Below are 16,709 nucleotides of genomic sequence, written 5' to 3'. Positions count from 1 at the left end.
CTTGATAATTTCTTGCGTAAAATTCATATAAACCAAGTATATTCTACAGTTTTTGAGATAATTGGTATTTGATTGATTGAACTTGGTTACGTACTTACATAGCTATAATATCGCGCTTGTTCCCCCCTTTTGTTCTTCCCCTGTAAATGCGTGCTTTGTTTGCACTATTATTGCTATTTTTTTTTTCTTGAGGTTGGCCTCCGAAATTGAATTTCGGCAACTGCTCCTCTTTATTTCTTTGCACTACTTCGATTTTTCAGGGTTCTATGAAATATAAATTATGAATTATGGCCTAGTTTTTTTTTTCTCACGTATGAGAAAAAAAAAAAAAAGAAGAAATCTCACGTTTGAGAACGAGAATTTTGAATAAGAAAACAAGAATACCGGAAAAGTAAAATATTGAGCACGAACTCGAAGAAATAGACTTGTTGACCGAACACCAAAGTGGTCCAAACATCTCAACTCCACGCAAAGGAGTTTTGATGGGCCATAAGTCCATTAAGCCTCCTTACCTTACTTAATACTTATCTCTCAATCTAAGTTTCCAGTGTGTATTCAAGTCCAAGGAAAGGCGACTTCTTGGGCCCAACTATCTCGTATACTTATTCAGGGCCTACCTGTTCACTTTCCGATGGAAATCCATTTACAAAAAGTGACATTAGGATTCATTTTCGTTTTCATGATTCTAACCTCGCTCTCGGCGACTGAGCCAAGCATAGATCTCATTCTTTTCTTTCTAACCCCAAAAAAGCTACTGCTACTGCTACTGCTCTGCTCTGCTAGTACTTAAAAAAAAAAAAAAAATCTTTGGATTCCATGGCGGATCAGGAGCAGGTTTTGACTTTTTTCTGGAGCATTTGCTTAAACTAAAAGAATATATAGAGGTAAATCTACAAAATAAAAGTGCTGCAATTGAGATGCCGTTTGGAAATACTAAAAACGAGTAATGAGAGAGGGGGCCGTGGGTCGGCGGCAATCGGCACATTATCGTCTTTGTTTTGTCTTGGGGGATCCTATGTTCCAATTCCGCCGCCTGCTCCTCGACAACAACTAATTATTTATGCCATTTGAGTGAAGGCTCCTCCTGGCTTCATTTCCATTGTTTTAATCTTCAGGTGAGGATAAAAAAAGACTAGTTTGTATTATGGATAATCTTCTAACAAATGAACTTAAATCCTCCAGTCTGCTCTGCTACAATAATCGTCTCAATTCTCATACCCATCATTGCTTTACATTTTTTTTTTTTTTTATATATAGTGCCTGTTTATTAATTCCAACAATTTTGCACTTAAGTCCAAGAATTAGATTTGAACTTTGCGGATACTGCTGCAAAACAAAATGTAAATGTTGGAGCTTGATATATTGATTCAACTTCGCTCTAGTTCTGATTCTAATTCTGATTCATGCTGTAAATGACTAGTATGTACTGTCACATGCATATGCATAGTACGTACGTACTTAAACTCAATATTGACTAGTAGTAGTAGTAGTGGCGGCGAGGTAGGAAGCAAGAATGACAGGATGTACTAGGAATACAACTTAAACGAGTTGGAAAATCACCAAATTAGACGCGCGCCCACGCGGGTGATTATTGAATTAGTGGTTGGATTGAATGATTCAAGGCCGCATCCATCCCTCTGCCATTTCCTCTCTCATTTCCCCCCCCCCCCCCCCCCCCCCCCCCCCCCCCCGCCCTACCTTTCTTTCCTTGCTGCTGCTCTTGCAGTCTCTTTGTTGTCCCCCATTTCTCTTCCTTTTTCATTGTCTCTGGGTGGTGGGGGATGACGTAGAAATGCTATGACTGTCAAAATTATCTTTCCTCTAAAATAAAATTCATTTTCATCTCAGAAGTTCTTCTAATTTTTTGGAGTTATTACGTTTGGACCATTTCTGTCGATTTTTTTTTTTTTTTTAAATAAAATCTACTCAATTCCGATTTCCATATTGTCAATTTCCTACTTCTCACCTATCTATCAAAAGATCCGCTGTTCTTCTTCAATCGGGATGAAAAATCTGGGAGTTTGGTGTTAATATTAGAAAATATCAGATGCGCGGAGGCTTGGAGGGACCGATTTGCTGTTGGATTGTTACATGGAATCCCCTTTGGTTACTTGGGTCGGTATCACTTTTGGCGTCTTGTTTTCTTTATTTGTTGTTGAATCCCAAAATGTAGATACTGTAGCACCACCTCCGTCTCCACCGCCTCCGCCATCTCCTCCACCTCCACCTCCACCTCCACCGCCTCTGCTATCTCCACCCCCTCCATCGGCCCCACCTCCACCTCCTCCCTTTCATCCACCTCCGTCACCTCATCCACACTCTCCTCCACCACCGCAAAAGGGCCTCCCTCCAGCTCCTCCAAAGAATAATAACTCAGATAGAAATCATACCAAACATGAGAAGCCCCATGCTAAACTAAACCCACCACCGCGGAAAGAGAAAAGACCGCCACCAGCACCACCACCACCACCAAAAGAGAAAAGGCTCAATTTTGGCAAGAAAATCGGACTATTTTTCATCGGTATTGCAACAATCTTGCAGGTGTGCGTGGTGACGTTCTTGGTATTCAAAAGAAAACAACTCTTAAGGGCAGAAAGCAGATTTTAAAAAAAGGGCCAAATTCATTTATCCTTTTTTCTCTCGTTTTCTCTTTCTCTTTGATCGAGCATGCATACAATACGGAAGTAGAGTCTTTGCTGGAGGATAGGCATTTTATTCATTCAGCGGACAGATGATGGATTCATATATGGATTCGGATTGAAGGATTTACTGAGCATCGGTCTCTGCATATCATTATTGCTCTTGTAAATTGGTAATTCTCGATTGGCGTTCTTTTTCCATTTCCGTTTTTTTTCTCTCTCCTTATTTCTTTACCAGGTAAATTAATTAAACTAGGTGGCAATTTTGTTTCTTTGTTATTTAATTTTTTAACCTGACCACGTATTGTGAATATCGACGAGACACTCGTCAGAACATTTTTTGCTTCTGCAAAATTTAAACTTCTCATGTCTAGCTTGTTTGAATTGGTTTGCTTGTTGAGGATGTGAAATGGAAGTTTCTTATGTTGGTTGCCTTAATTTTGGATGATGATTTTTGTGAATTTGACTAGAATGCTTGTGCTGCTGTCTGGTTGGAGAAGTAAAGAGAGGGAAGTGACTAACTCTTAGAACTTGTTGGTTGGAGAAGTATAACAACACGATCGCGATTTAAAAGAATGATATATTAAAGGCTTTTTTTTTTTTTGAAGGATGATATATTAAAGGTTGAATGAGGAAATTGATGTTTAATGTATACAATGTGCATGGATCACGATTACAAAAAGATAGGAGTGCTCATAGTACACATCAAACCAGAGGATGCACAATTTTTCTCAGAGGCTAACCAAAGAACTAGGATTTAATAGGCAAAAGTAAATATGTTAAGTATTGAGCATCTAAACGAACTACTGTAAAACATGCTAAAGAATGATTATACTTTTCAACTTTTTGGTTGCTCGCCTTCCTGCCTCACCCCCCAGGCATGCAGCAAGAAACTAGGGACTATTATAACCTATTGCTTTGTTTCCTGATGGATGCATAAGAAACTGCATTGCCTGCGCAACTGGTGGTTTAGAAAGTGGTAGTAGGCACCTGAATCTCCAGTGCTTTATATATTGCTGAATGGACTAGCAATCATCCTAAGAAGCATCTTAAGGACCAAGCACCTCTGCCCATTTATTTCCCCTTGTATAGGAATTATGCTGTCAATTGTTGTTTCATGTAAATCATCTTTATAAATTTACTTTTAGCATGTCCTTTGCTGGTGAAATTGAAAAATGATATCAGCGAATAGTGGAGGGCAATATTATTATTATTATTTTTGTATCTTTTCATGAGTTACAGGAGAGAAAATGGACTTACAAAACGAAATCTTTTCTGTAGCTGTACATGTGGTACAAACCAAGAAATGCTGTTGAATTCTGGCAGATGTTTGCATGACTTTGTGATATGAACTCGACTTGGATTGATCTTTCTCTTCCACCTTGATAATCATTGTGACCGCACTGAACTTAATGTTGCTTTATACTTGTGATATTAGGTCAATTGTCATAGGCGTGCCAACTCATGTTCTTCATTTTTGTATTGTAGGTGATAGAAGAAACAAACGTTTCTAGATGATATCCTGCCTCTGGTTCTCAATTTGACATGACTTGTGTGGATGGAGATAAAAATTGCCTTAAGTTATAGTCTGGATGAAAACTCAATAGGAATATCAGCCTACTTATTTTCGAGGCGTGATTTGTGGTTGCTACTATTGTAACATGCGGTCCTATATATAACCTTTTCATTTTGTCTGTTCGTAAATAAATAAATATATAAAAAAAATAATGAAAGTATATGATATTTAATTCTGTCTTGTGCTATGACATTTGGATTGCAAATGCATGAGCACATATGCTGCAGGCTTGGTATTTGGATGGGGATATGTAAACAAAGATTGCGGGGCTTAGTTGGCAAAATGTATGAATGAAAAAGGCACTCGACTTTTCTGGAGTAATTGTTGTCGAGAAATCTTAGTCGCTTAATAGGTGTTAAGTTTTGTTTTGTTTTAGATTTTCAAAGATAGGATTTGTTGTTAAAATTTGACTAATGAAAAGCAGAGTAGAAAAGGCTCAAGATTTGTTGAGTGCTCTGAACGCTAAAATTTGCTGAGGCAGAAGTCGTCACTTTAGTGTCTACACTAACAAGAAGGAAAAAGGACTTGGACGAAACTAAGTTACTGTAGACTAAAAAAAAAAACTGGCTATCCATATGGAGCCTGAATATTTTGAGTGGTGGTTGACCATAGCAATACATATCTGTTCTCGTTTATGCATCCCCTGAATGCAATCATCTTGAGCAGTATGGTAAATTTTACAGCAGAGGAAATCTTGGTGGGATTTGCTGAAATTATGTCTTGAGACTTTGTCAGATGTATGTACAAGTACCAAATTCATGGGAAGGTATGATAGTGTCTGTGGGTCTCGGATAGCCTGATTTTAGTTCCTGTTAGAGGATCTTGGCTGTGGGAATTTTGCTAGCCCTTCCCAGATGAATAGGGATACTTCTTATTGGCAGCTGGTAAAAGGCCTTCCAAGGATTCTAGATCTCCCTCTGCTTGCATTTAGCTAGATTGTTCTAGTTGAGGAGTTTAGTCACTGATTTCTATGGATAGGTGTGTGCCATAAAATGCTTCCATGTGAATGCTGGAGAGGTTGCCTTATCATCTTCATATTCAGTCACCTATCAGTCAATTACTTCCAGCAGAAAGATCCGTCTGCTTCAAGTCACTTACAATCGATTCTTAAATGTTCAACGTAATTGCTTAAAGGCGGGCATTGGTAGGGCCTGTGATTCTAAATAGTATAATTTTCCCTTTTCAAGTGGTGCCAGAGTGCAGTAATGTTCAAGCGGCCTCAAGACTTTTCATTTATTTACCAGCTAATAGTCATCCATGCATAATTTTTAAACCACAGCTGCCTACCTCCATTGGTCGTTCTACTCTTTTTCCTTGTCTTAGCTTTTGAAGCATCTGTTCAAGATCAGAGCCCCAGAAGACACTGCAGGATGCTTGTGCAAGAATCCTGCAAGTGTCACATTGGACTGAGAATGGCCGACTTCTTCATAGCTAATCAACTCAGTCATATACCTTAACAAAAACCTCAGCCCAAAGTGAATATTGAAACCCACAAGTTCTTTTTCAGTGGTTGCAACGAGCTTAGATCGATCAACGGACGAAATTTGGTTGCCTTTCGGGAGACTTGAGAGGTGGCCTTCTTATCCTCGTATGCTACTGCCATGTGCCCTTGGGACCCCATTTACCAAGCTTAATATCACAAACTTAAATTTATGTTAATCGGAATTAGAAGGAAAATAGGCTTCTTCACTTCTTGTATGAGACAGGTCTTAACCATTGTCATATTATTGATGAAATTAGTGGGTGGGAACTTCTTAACATATATGCTAGTATAGTATAACAATTTGAAGAAGCATTATTATTGCTTAAAAAACATTCTGGAAATCATCAGACCATCGCAGTGATGAGCGATACTTATCGCCAGGCTGACGGGATATCAGCAGACCATCGGGATTTCTAGCCTACATCATCAACTCACCTATAATCAATTACTTCCAGCAAAACTTTGCTGTCTGTTCCTCCATCCGCACAAATAGAGAAGTGATCATCGATTCTTCAATACGGCAACATGCATGCATGGATGCTTCAAGGCACCAACGGTGTAGTGCTTGTGGCTCTCATTGCCCACGAGCTTCAAGCGGTGCCTTGCCACTCAATGGACAAGTGGTTCTCTTGCCTATATATATATATATATATATATATATATATATATATATATATATACATTCCTGATTCCCAGCCCTCCAGGCTCAATCGCTGCAAACAAATTGAAAGCAGAGAAAAGATGCTTCAATTATTCTTTCTATTCTTTTTCCTTGTCTTTACTTCTGAAGCATCGGTTCAAGACTTCTGTGTAGGAGACCTTAATGGCCCAGAAGGGCCTGCAGGTTACTCTTGCAAGAATCCTGCTAACGCCACAGTGGATGATTTTACGTTTACGGGCCTGGGAGCGGCCGGAAACACCTCAAACATCATCAAAGCTGCCGTAACTCCAGCATTTGCAGCTCAATTCCCGGGCGTAAATGGCCTAGGAGTATCCATGGCGCGATTGGATTTAGCGCCTGGTGGCTTGATACCAATGCACACCCACCCTGGGGCAACCGAGCTGCTGTTTGTTGCTCAGGGATCCATCCAAACTGCATTCCTCTCTTCAGCCAATAAGGTGTACTTGAAAACGCTGAAAAAAGGCGATATTATGGTATACCCGCAAGGCCTGCTGCATTATGCCTGCCATTGCTTATTTGAGTTTCAGTAGCCCCATGCCCGGCCTCCAAATTACAGACACGGCGTTCTTTGGAAACGACTTGCCTTCCGAACTGGTCACGAAGTCGACGTTCCTGGATGCTGCTCAAGTTAAGAAGCTTAAAGCTGTTCTTGGTGGTACCGGCTAATCCAAAAAAATTATGCCATTGCTTTCCCACATTCAGTTCTTCTCCTTTGTGCCCAGCAACGTGGTTATCATTCAGTCATTATTTTAGCCCATCTATATCATAATAATTTCCAGTAGTATTCTGAAATGACGAGTGCAAACATTTCCAAGTTGTAAGCTAAACAATATACGTAGTATTGATTGAAAATCGGTGGAACGAATGGCTGGAGACAGATTCATATTTCATTGCGCCTGGATCCGTACGTGACACAAACATCCCTGCTACCCTTTGTCTAATAATAATAACAACTATTAGAGATGTTTACGTGGTTGGTAGGCCTAAGGAAAGCACAATAGCTGACTGCGACGACGACAACCATATAACAATAATATTTTTTTTGTCTGACGTAGTGGGCATTCGGGATTCGACGGATTATATTTTCAGGTCCGACTATTCTCATTCCGCTTGTGCCCCCACCCCTCAGATGACACAAGACGATAACAGGGATTGAACCGCGATCACACGATGCCAAGACCTAAGGAGGCACCCCACCACCAGTCGAGCCAAACCCCGGGGGTATATAACAATAATAATTACTCATTGGTTTTCTGATGTTGGACGAGGGCTTCATAGTAGACTGGTAATTGACTGTAGTTATGTTTGATCAAAGTGGCATTTTCGTTTTGAAATTTCACCTACCAGCTCCTGCTTTTCTCAAGAGCAACTCCACTCTTCCTTCAATAATCAATAGTCAATAATAATATTAGTACATCACACACGCAAGCAAAAAGGAAAAACTTGCATTTCTAATACTTTTCTTCGTAGAAAGCTTCCAACCTCACTCTGGTACTAGTTTTACCGACCCACCTTCCTCTGCTTGGAGTTAATTACCAAGGACGGTCAGTTTTGTAGACAATCCATCATAATAACCTTCCAGCACGATGGATTGCGTTACCTATCAAAATTTCACACACACACACACACACACAAATATATATATATATATATTAGTATTCAAGAAAAGAAAAGAAAAACAATCAGCACGCCGTGGTGATGTGTGCATGCACATCAATTTGTATAAATTTGTCAATTTGGCGACGTTCAAATTTGACTGAATCAGCTTAGCCTTGATTACATACATCAACTGCGTGTCCAGAATTGACTGGGGAGGGAAGAGCACAGTTGGTATGCTTTACTTACTCATTACTGCAACTACCACTACTGGTCCAGTAGTTGTATGACGTTGACTACCTGACAGCTGAATTCGGTGGAGAAATGTATTCATTGCAATTGGCACGTCATTCGCAAATCAAGTTGTATTGACAAAAGAATCAGACCATCCATCCGAATCTGGTTCCATCTTTTACTCCTCTCGTACAATCATACACTGCTATGTACTGTATATATAGCACTACTACGCTTTTTTTTTTTTTTGGCAACGGAATAGAACACACACACAAACAATGATTTGACACGCAGCAGGCATCACCAAACCGGCCTGAAAGCAATTTAAGGGGGACTCATAAGAAACATTCATCCAGTCAATTGGTGACAGAAAGGTGCTTTTATGGACCTTAAATCTAGAGTAAATACCCCACGATCAATTGATGTGGGATGGTAACCCAACCCCCTCCTGCGCATGCAGCACCACTCGGTGAGTAGTATTTTTTTTCCGCAATGGAATAGAACACACACACACAAACAAAGAATTGACACGCAGCAGACATCAGCAAATCGGCTCGAAAATAATCTAAGGAGGACATACAAGAAACACCCATCCAGCCAATTGGTGACAGAAAGGTGATCGTATGGACCTTAAACCCACCAGAAACTACGACGCATTAAAAAACAAAAAAGAAAAACTTTCTACCCAATAGCGTAGCAGTCTGGAAAGCTGACAAAACATTGTTAAAAGCTGCCGTGCCATTCAGCGAAAAGGGACAGAGGAGTTTGCCGTCGCAAGAAAATTCAAAACTCCAATCGCATTGCCGTCTCCAATGCTTTAAGATGGTACTAGTATACCATAGCCGGTGCTAGTATTATCCTGTTCCAAAGGGGCCAAAGTCAGCCGTTTGTGGGGTCTAAAGGCGGGCTGCAATTAAACAAAAGCAGCATCATCATCATCGCATGCCTACGTACGTGACACAAGAAGAAGAGAATAAGTCAGTAATCAAACGAATCACAGGCATATCATCATCATATGGCTATTCTTCTTCTTCTTCTTCTTCTTACAGAATACCCAGACTCCTCCGTCTTTAGAAAACCTCAAATAAAAACGTCATAACTTCCAAAACACCAGCACGCCAAGAGTATTATCAAATATGCGCTTCTGTGTCTTTTCCAAAGCCAACAACGCCACTGTCCCATTTCATTATTTTAACTCTTGAATACTAGTAGCACTATTAACTTTCATAAACTCCACTCCACATTAATCAACCTCTCTTAAAAACAAAAAAAAAGTCTTCCTATTTTGCATGCTCCTCCTCCTCTAGATCAAATGACCAAGTACCATCATCAACAATTACTCTCCCACCCTTCCTCCTCTCTCTCCCAGCCCATCCTCGATTCCTCCAAGATGATAAACGAAGAACCAGACCCCAACCCCATGTCCGATCACAACATTTTGGAGTGGATAGAGGGCTCCTTGCCTTTCCTCCCTCCAATCTTCGATGATCCTTATGATTCCTGGTGGCCGCTTCCTGCTCCAGCTCCGGACCAGGAACAGATTAACCGCTGCTCGACTTCTTTCAACAGCAACGTCTCTACTGTTACCGCCGCGACGAGCGCTACCCTCCCTGAACCTCCTGCCATTCCCTCCGACCATCCACGGCCGTCGGATTCTTCCAAGAAACGGAAAGCGTCCGACGATCATGCTCCCAAGACATCCCAAATCTCCCGAAAGAGTCAGAATCGTCGGAACAACAACGAGGGTGATGAGGGGGAAACGATTGTGGAACAAGGCCTCGTTCCAGCCAGGAAGTCTTCTGGGAGTAAAAAGGCCGCAGCCAAGTCCGGAGGCAATACCTGTAACAACAAAGACGGTAGGTGGGCAGAGCAGCTGCTCAACCCTTGTGCGGCTGCCATTACAGCCTCAAATCCAAGCCGGGTTCAACACCTCTTGTACGTCATCAACGAGCTCGCCTCCTTAACCGGTGATGCCAACCACCGGTTAGCTGCTCATGGGCTCCGGGCGCTGAAGCATCACCTGGCTTCCCCTGGCTCATCGGTCACTTCAGCCGGAAGTACTACTTTCGCTTCTACCAACCCAAAGTTCTTTACTGAGTCTCTTATCAATTTTAGCGACATCAATCCCTGGTTCCGCATCCCCAACAGCATAGCCAACTCCTCCATCCTGCAAATTCTCCAGGAACAGAATCAACCTCGAAATCTTCACATTGTCGACGTTGGAGTCTCTCATGGCATTCAGTGGCCAACTCTCCTCGAAGAATTGACGCGTCGATCAGGTGGACCGCCTCCTTTGGTTCGTATTACGTTAATCACTCGAACCAATCACGAAGAACAATCACGGAACACACCATTCGCCGCAAGCCCTTCGGGATACAATTGCTCCTCACAACTCCTGGGTTTTGCTAAAAAAATAAACGTCAATCTTCAGATCAACAGACTCGACAACTTCCCGTTGCAGAATCTCAATTCTCAGGTCATAAAGTCGTCCCCAGATGAGACCTTGATCATTTGCACCCAGTTTAGGCTCCATAATCTCAACCACAACAACCCAGATGACAGAACGTACTTCTTGAAAGTATTGAGGAGTATGGAACCTAAAGGAGTAGTTCTTACTGAGAATAACGCGGACTGCAGCTGTCACAACTGCGTAGACTTTGCAACAGGGTTCTCTAGAAGAGTGGAGTACTTGTGGAGATTCCTGGACTCGGCAAGCGTTGCATATAAAGGACGCGAGAGCGACGAAAGAAGGATGATGGAAGGAGAGGCTGCGAAGGCTTTGACGAATGCAGGAGAGATGAACGAGAGGAAGGAGAAATGGTGTGAGAGAATGGCCAGTGTTGGTTTCAGCAGGCAGGTGTTTGGAGAGGACGCAGTTGACGGCGCTCGGGCATTATTGAGGAAATACGACAGTAATTGGGAGATCAGAGTAGAAGACAGAGATGGCTGCGTGGGTTTGTGGTGGAAAGGGCAGCCTGTATCTTTTTGCTCATTGTGGAAAATAGCTCCAGATACCAAATAGAGACGAGACTGATCCAGTGGGTTTCTCATTGTTGTTCATTCTCATCTGTGAAGGAATAGTACTAAGTGAAATCTTTCAGCTTCTTATCTTGTCGCCAGCTTCAGTGCCATCCTTCTATCTTTAACCAGCTACCCAACACTACCATGATCGAATGTGAAGCTCTCTCTCTAGTTAAAGAATAGGAAGGAGCGAAACAAACGCAGGCATTTCGTAGATCAAGTGCTTAGTAGTAGATTCCGGGGTCCTCTGTAATATAATTTTGTCAAAGTTAACAAGCATATGAGCAAACTCATCAATCTTATACGTTCCCATTTTATTCATCTTTCATCAACTAAATTCAAAAGAGAAATTACGCAAATACGCGTTACATCTTCAGCATTTGCCATTAACCAAGCCAATAGTTTAGCTAACGAGCACCGCAACAGATTTCTGCATTTCTTCTTTTATCATTTTTCTATCGGGAGTAGCGAGTTCCCTTTGGAACAAAAAGCCACCGGGAGACGATGATATTAGTTTGCAAAAATCCCACCTAACACCTCTTGCTTCTGGTCGCAAGGCAAACACAGAAAAAGAAAATCTCGTAGCATCAATTTGAACCATAATCAAGGGGCCGAAAATGTTTGAACATTCGACACCGATCATGTACTACATAGCCACGATGGTTTAGCATTAACTGAATCACTGTATTTTTATTTTTAATTGCCACTCATGTTTCGGACTTCAAACCAGCTAGACAAAAATAAATCATATTTACAGTAGAACGGGTCCTGTCCCCAGGGACAAAATGTTTCCTATTACATCAGTAAAGGCAGACCATTCACCCTACAAATCGGTTCAGTTTAGTCACTTCATTGCTATTTGAGAAAAGGTGATTCGGTCATCCAGTACTACCATCACACAAATGAAGTTTCTAAAAATAAGAAAGCCAGATCGCTTTGTGCGGTTCCGGAAATAAAATTATCAGTTGATCATGAGTCGTAAATCCTCACTGAATTCCGGATTGTCTGCCTACACACAGGGCACTTCGGTGATAAATCACGTTCAACTGATAAAGCACAGCTTTGGCAACAGACAAGATGTCCACATGGGACAAATGCAGATCGCCGCCTTCTCATTAGGCATATCACACACAATTCTCCATCTGGAACATCTCCATGCTCCTCATCAGATGCACCCTGATCATTCGCCTGATTGCTACGAGCGGAGCTTTGTTGCTGGTCCCGTCTCTGCTGTCTCCACTCTTTCCATCTGTTCCAGTTCCTGGAAAATACACACCAAAGTTGATCCGATATAAACAATAGTAAAAGTATCATACCTTTCTATTCATGACATATTAATGGGGGGAACAAGAAATACAAGATCACAGAAAAGAATTGATTGCGTGTTATATTGTCATTCGACACTCGATTAAGCACAGAAACAAGCCGTCGCAGTCTCAAAAGGTCTAGTACCTTACTACAGCATAACCAAGGATACCAACTGCCAGTGAACCAAGCACAACCCCACTCCAGAATAGAACTTTGGTCTTGAAGTCAAGATCCACCAGTATCTGATCCTTAGTCAAGTCAGACCTGCAAAAGAGATGCAGATTCAGACTGAAGAATAACTTTCAAAGCGATCAATCAATGTAACATAAGTTAGCAAAGATAAAAATTCGCAGTTTTCGCCAACAAAGCACATTCCAGAAACCCACAAGTAGGCCCTACGGCCCATTTTGATCCAAAGAGAAAAACATTATCATTTCTTAAACCCTCCGATAGAATGATCTTCCATCTTGAAGATAATGTTACTCTTCCAAAAATATAACACCAAATTGTTATTGTGACTGCTGCCAGATTACCAATGGCTAATTCACTATCACCCCTTCAATGATTTGAAATAAACCAACCTTAAAGAGAACCAGCAGCTATGTATTAGCATTATTTTCTGTTCCTGTTTATGCACAGCGGTCAGAAAGTAAAATTGGCTACTAAATGAAACGTCAGACAGGTCCACCCAGTGAAAGCAGTTTACGAGAGAAATTTTCAAAGGGAAATAGAAGACAGAGCATCTCAAAAACTTCTCAATGCTGTGCCAAATAATTGCACCACACGTTTGGCCAGTACACCCTACCTGTCGATCAAAAACTAATAAGTCCAACACAAGGTTGTCAGCCCACCTGGAACAATTAATATGGTGACTCATCTATCCTACCTAAACAACACACAGTTTACTCAACATTTTTTTCCTTTTTATGTAAAACTAAAACACACAACTAATACCTGGAATAAGAAGAACATAAAGAAAAGGACTCACAAGGTAAGCAAATCAAGTAATTGTAAATACAAGGAAAGCTAATCAGGTTGTCTACCAGCAATTGAATATGCTATTTATACTGGTTTTCTTACAAGAAAAAAGGAAGATCCTTGCATGATTTAATTACAGGACTTCCATCTTTCAAACTGCAAATGCCAACTGCAGTTATTTCCTTTCCAGTTGGGAGAAGTTTCTCTTCATCAAGCAGACCAACCTTCAAGATTAAAAACATTAAAAATAACTCTTTAAAAAAATTGCATTTAAAATTGAAATTAAAGTATTACAAGATGGATTTTTCCCATCAAAACCAATCAGAAGCCCTCCATACTTCTTTATATTGTACTTACAGGATATTCGTGGCCAAAAAGAGCCTGGAGAAAAGTATAAGGAGAAGCATGGATGGGCTGCAAGCGGTGATAAACTGTTGTAAGAGGTAGTGGATGTCTTGATCCTTCCATGTTCACGATGACATAATCAGATTGAGGCCACCTTCCAGTTTCAACAAGAATAAAAGGCACCTGATCAGAAGATGTAATGTAAACCAACATAATGAATATGCTGAACTTCACAAGTAAATAAGCAAGAAATCGTTATTAAGGTTACAAATTCCAGCAAATAAACTTGCAGTGAGCAGACTATCAACCATATAGCAACTTTTAACCCCATGAGCAAGTATCTGGAGCTTTCTTACATAATTCAACTCCAGGGTACTTGGATCTCCAAAAGTAAAGTGGCAGGAAAATGAGATTATACAACTACTTAGTGCAAGGACACTATGGCTGGGTTCCTTTGGAAGTTAAGAGGGAACAAATTTGAGTTTTCGATCAATTACAAGGACACTATATATCTCTATCTCGTTGGTGTACTGAATCAGGAAACTCTTCAAATATACGGATAAATAAACAACCTTTTTCAAAACTTTTTTTGCCATTTCAGAACTTCTGAATTTGAACAGGTAGCTTGGATTCTATCCAACTTATCTCCTTGGTTAAACGTCATACTTCAAGGTCAATCCCATTAGTCTCGGGAAATTCAAACCTAAGTCCATTATTATCTCCAAACATCTACCATTATTATCCCTGTACATGGAAGTGCTTGTATTGGTAAATACAAGTGAGAGTCAAATAATTGCCATCGAGAATGTACAAGGTAGCTCCAAATGCTGATAGTTCCTTGAACCAGTTTTGCTCACAATCAATCTAAAACTAAATATTCAGAAACGAACTTTGATGATAGAGCTTTAAAACAAAAAGAGTCTGACCAATACCAATATTGAATCATCAAATGCATTTACGTATTATGTATTGTTTGTGAGATGCAATACGCATAGCTTAGGGATTTGAATGAGAGCAAAAAAGAAGTGTCTAGATCAATTATTACTAGCATTATCATATTGGAAACTGTGCATTGACAACGAATAAGTACTCTCTGTACAAAATCTGATAACATAAACAAACGCAGCATGTAACATGACCGAAGCACATGACTGACTTAAAAAAAAAAAATTCAAAAGGGGAAATAAAATTACTAATGATGATACCATTCTAACTGTCGATGACTCTTGCTCTTTCCATGATCTAACAAATAAAGAGCGTAAGTCAGAAGTCCATCCAAAAAATCCCCTCCACTCATTGTATATACACTGCAGTGCAAATAAAACTCAAGTTATAACCAGTACTGCCAAAAAAAAAAACAGATTAGCAACTTGAAGAAAAGCTCTGGTTAATCATGAATTAAACTCTTTACCACAATATATATATATATATATATAAATACACACACAGAGATAAGTTCTCTTTAATCCACTATATCTATCACTAAATTATGTACTTCCACTATCTTCTTCTCAGATACGTAACTCAAATTTAAAGTTAACCAAGTCTCCTCATGAAGATTATACATTATAAACCTAATCTCGTCCAATTAATAAATAGGGCTTATCAGATGCTAACCTCAGCATTCAACAGTAACACACACAAACTCAGAAAGGAACAGTGGCATGAAATCTGATGATTGAACAAATTTTACCGTTTGAGTTCGCAGCAAAATAACGCCTTTATCGCCAGACTCCTGAGAGACGAGGACACCGGAGGGTGCGGGCCTAAGGCTCTTCCAGTTGGTATCAAGAGCCGATTTTGCCTCGACGCAGCCGCGGACGATCACGAGCTTTCCGCTCTCGGATTGTTCGTTAGCACTATCATCGTTATCTGAGGGTAAAGTGAGGACGGAGCGGAGATCGGAGACGCGAATTGAAGGTGCCTGCTCAATTTTGCGTAGGGCAGAGGAATTCGAGGTGAATTTGAGAATACTCCGCACCGCAACGTATGCTAGGCCTAATCCTAGCACCGCACCGTCAGCCGCCAAAGCGAGCTGCGACAGCACCGCAGCTGCCGCCTGGTCGTGTACGGACATGGCCGTAAAATTCAGAAGTGGTTCATCATCGTCTGATCCCCTTTTTTTTTTTTTTTGCCCCCTTTTTCTTTTAAATCAAGCTTACGTTCCGTGAGGATTTAAGTATTTTCTTTTTCCCATCCAATAGAGCAAATGACGGAAGAATCAAAGAAGGAAGGGAGGAGGTCGTTAATGATTTATTAAGGTTAATAAAAGGAATTAAATGAGGGTATTCTGGGCAAATTAGGGAAGTTTTTTCTTTCTCTTTTTTTTTTTTTTTGGGATGTTTCATTTTATCAACATGAGATTCTAGAAGGTTTTGGACTCCCCTATTAGATTAAAATTTTTTTTTTTTAAACTTTACACCAAATATTAACAAATTTTTGGGTTTGAAAACAACCTTTAAAGACTTACAGCGACAAGGGCTTGAGCAACTAGCTAATGTCCTAATAACTAATTAGAATGAGATTCACGATAAATAAGTTAAATTTTAGCAGTTTGAATCAATAATAATAATTAAATAAAAGTTTGAGATACGTGTAGATCAAGTTACTTGAACTCAGTTATACATATTGCCTGTTTTAGTTTGATTACTATCTAATAATCATGCCAAATAAAAAAAAAAAAAGTCATGCAAAATTTGAACCAACCTGTTTTCTTTTTGCAGTTTATTTAAGAGGGGCTGTAGCCCGTGATAGTTGGATTTCCGCGAAAAAACAAGGGATCGGTAAGCACTCATTGAGGGTTTGGGCCAAGCGGTTTATTTGGAATTGGGCTTGTTACAATATACA

General features: G+C 40.3%; 2 protein-coding genes, 1 long non-coding RNA gene and 1 pseudogene across 3 annotated transcripts; 3 read left to right on the top strand and 1 right to left on the bottom strand.

Moving 5' to 3' along the window:
• Positions 1–1,489: 1,489 nt before the first annotated feature.
• LOC113740568 (uncharacterized) lies at positions 1,490–4,390 on the top strand. Its single transcript, XR_003460526.2, has 2 exons — positions 1,490–2,812; positions 4,128–4,390. It is a non-coding gene; the product is annotated as an uncharacterized lncRNA (long non-coding RNA).
• A 2,015-nt stretch (positions 4,391–6,405) lies between these two features.
• On the top strand, positions 6,406–7,172 carry LOC113741185 (auxin-binding protein ABP19a-like; annotated as a pseudogene).
• Positions 7,173–9,371: 2,199 nt separating this feature from the next.
• Positions 9,372–11,329, top strand: LOC113742186 (protein NODULATION SIGNALING PATHWAY 1-like). The gene has a single exon (XM_027269940.2). The coding sequence runs from the start codon at positions 9,523–9,525 to the stop codon at positions 11,230–11,232; it is 1,710 nt and encodes a 569-aa protein (XP_027125741.1). The 5' UTR covers positions 9,372–9,522; the 3' UTR covers positions 11,233–11,329.
• A 633-nt stretch (positions 11,330–11,962) lies between these two features.
• On the bottom strand, positions 11,963–16,087 carry LOC113742187 (E3 ubiquitin-protein ligase SPL2-like). Its single transcript, XM_027269941.2, has 6 exons — positions 15,556–16,087; positions 15,068–15,169; positions 13,875–14,045; positions 13,620–13,741; positions 12,684–12,803; positions 11,963–12,492 (listed from the first exon to the last, which is right to left on the bottom strand). The coding sequence occupies exons 1-6, from the start codon at positions 15,937–15,939 to the stop codon at positions 12,201–12,203; spliced, it is 1,191 nt and encodes a 396-aa protein (XP_027125742.2). The 5' UTR covers positions 15,940–16,087; the 3' UTR covers positions 11,963–12,200.
• Positions 16,088–16,709: the final 622 nt, after the last annotated feature.

The sequence above is a fragment of the Coffea arabica genome, chromosome 4e (assembly GCF_036785885.1).
Source record: "Coffea arabica cultivar ET-39 chromosome 4e, Coffea Arabica ET-39 HiFi, whole genome shotgun sequence".
Lineage (NCBI taxonomy): Eukaryota > Viridiplantae > Streptophyta > Magnoliopsida > Gentianales > Rubiaceae > Coffea > Coffea arabica.
The sequence above is the reverse complement of the archived record's forward strand: the minus strand, read 5'-3'. Positions and strand labels throughout refer to the sequence as shown.

What these genes read in the sequence shown, in the direction of transcription:
- LOC113742186 (XM_027269940.2), top strand. Translation starts at nt 9,523, where the DNA reads ATGACCAAGTACCATCATCAACAATTACTCTCCCACCCTTCCTCCTCT.
- LOC113742187 (XM_027269941.2), bottom strand. Translation starts at nt 15,939, where the DNA reads ATGTCCGTACACGACCAGGCGGCAGCTGCGGTGCTGTCGCAGCTCGCT. An exon ending in TTTTTGGCCACGAATATCCT is followed by an intron (nt 13,742 to 13,874) that starts GTAAGTACAATA and finishes TTAATCTTGAAG; the next exon opens with GTTGGTCTGCTTGATGAAGA. An exon ending in AAGGATCTTCCTTTTTTCTT is followed by an intron (nt 12,804 to 13,619) that starts GTAAGAAAACCA and finishes TCTCTTTTGCAG; the next exon opens with GTCTGACTTGACTAAGGATC.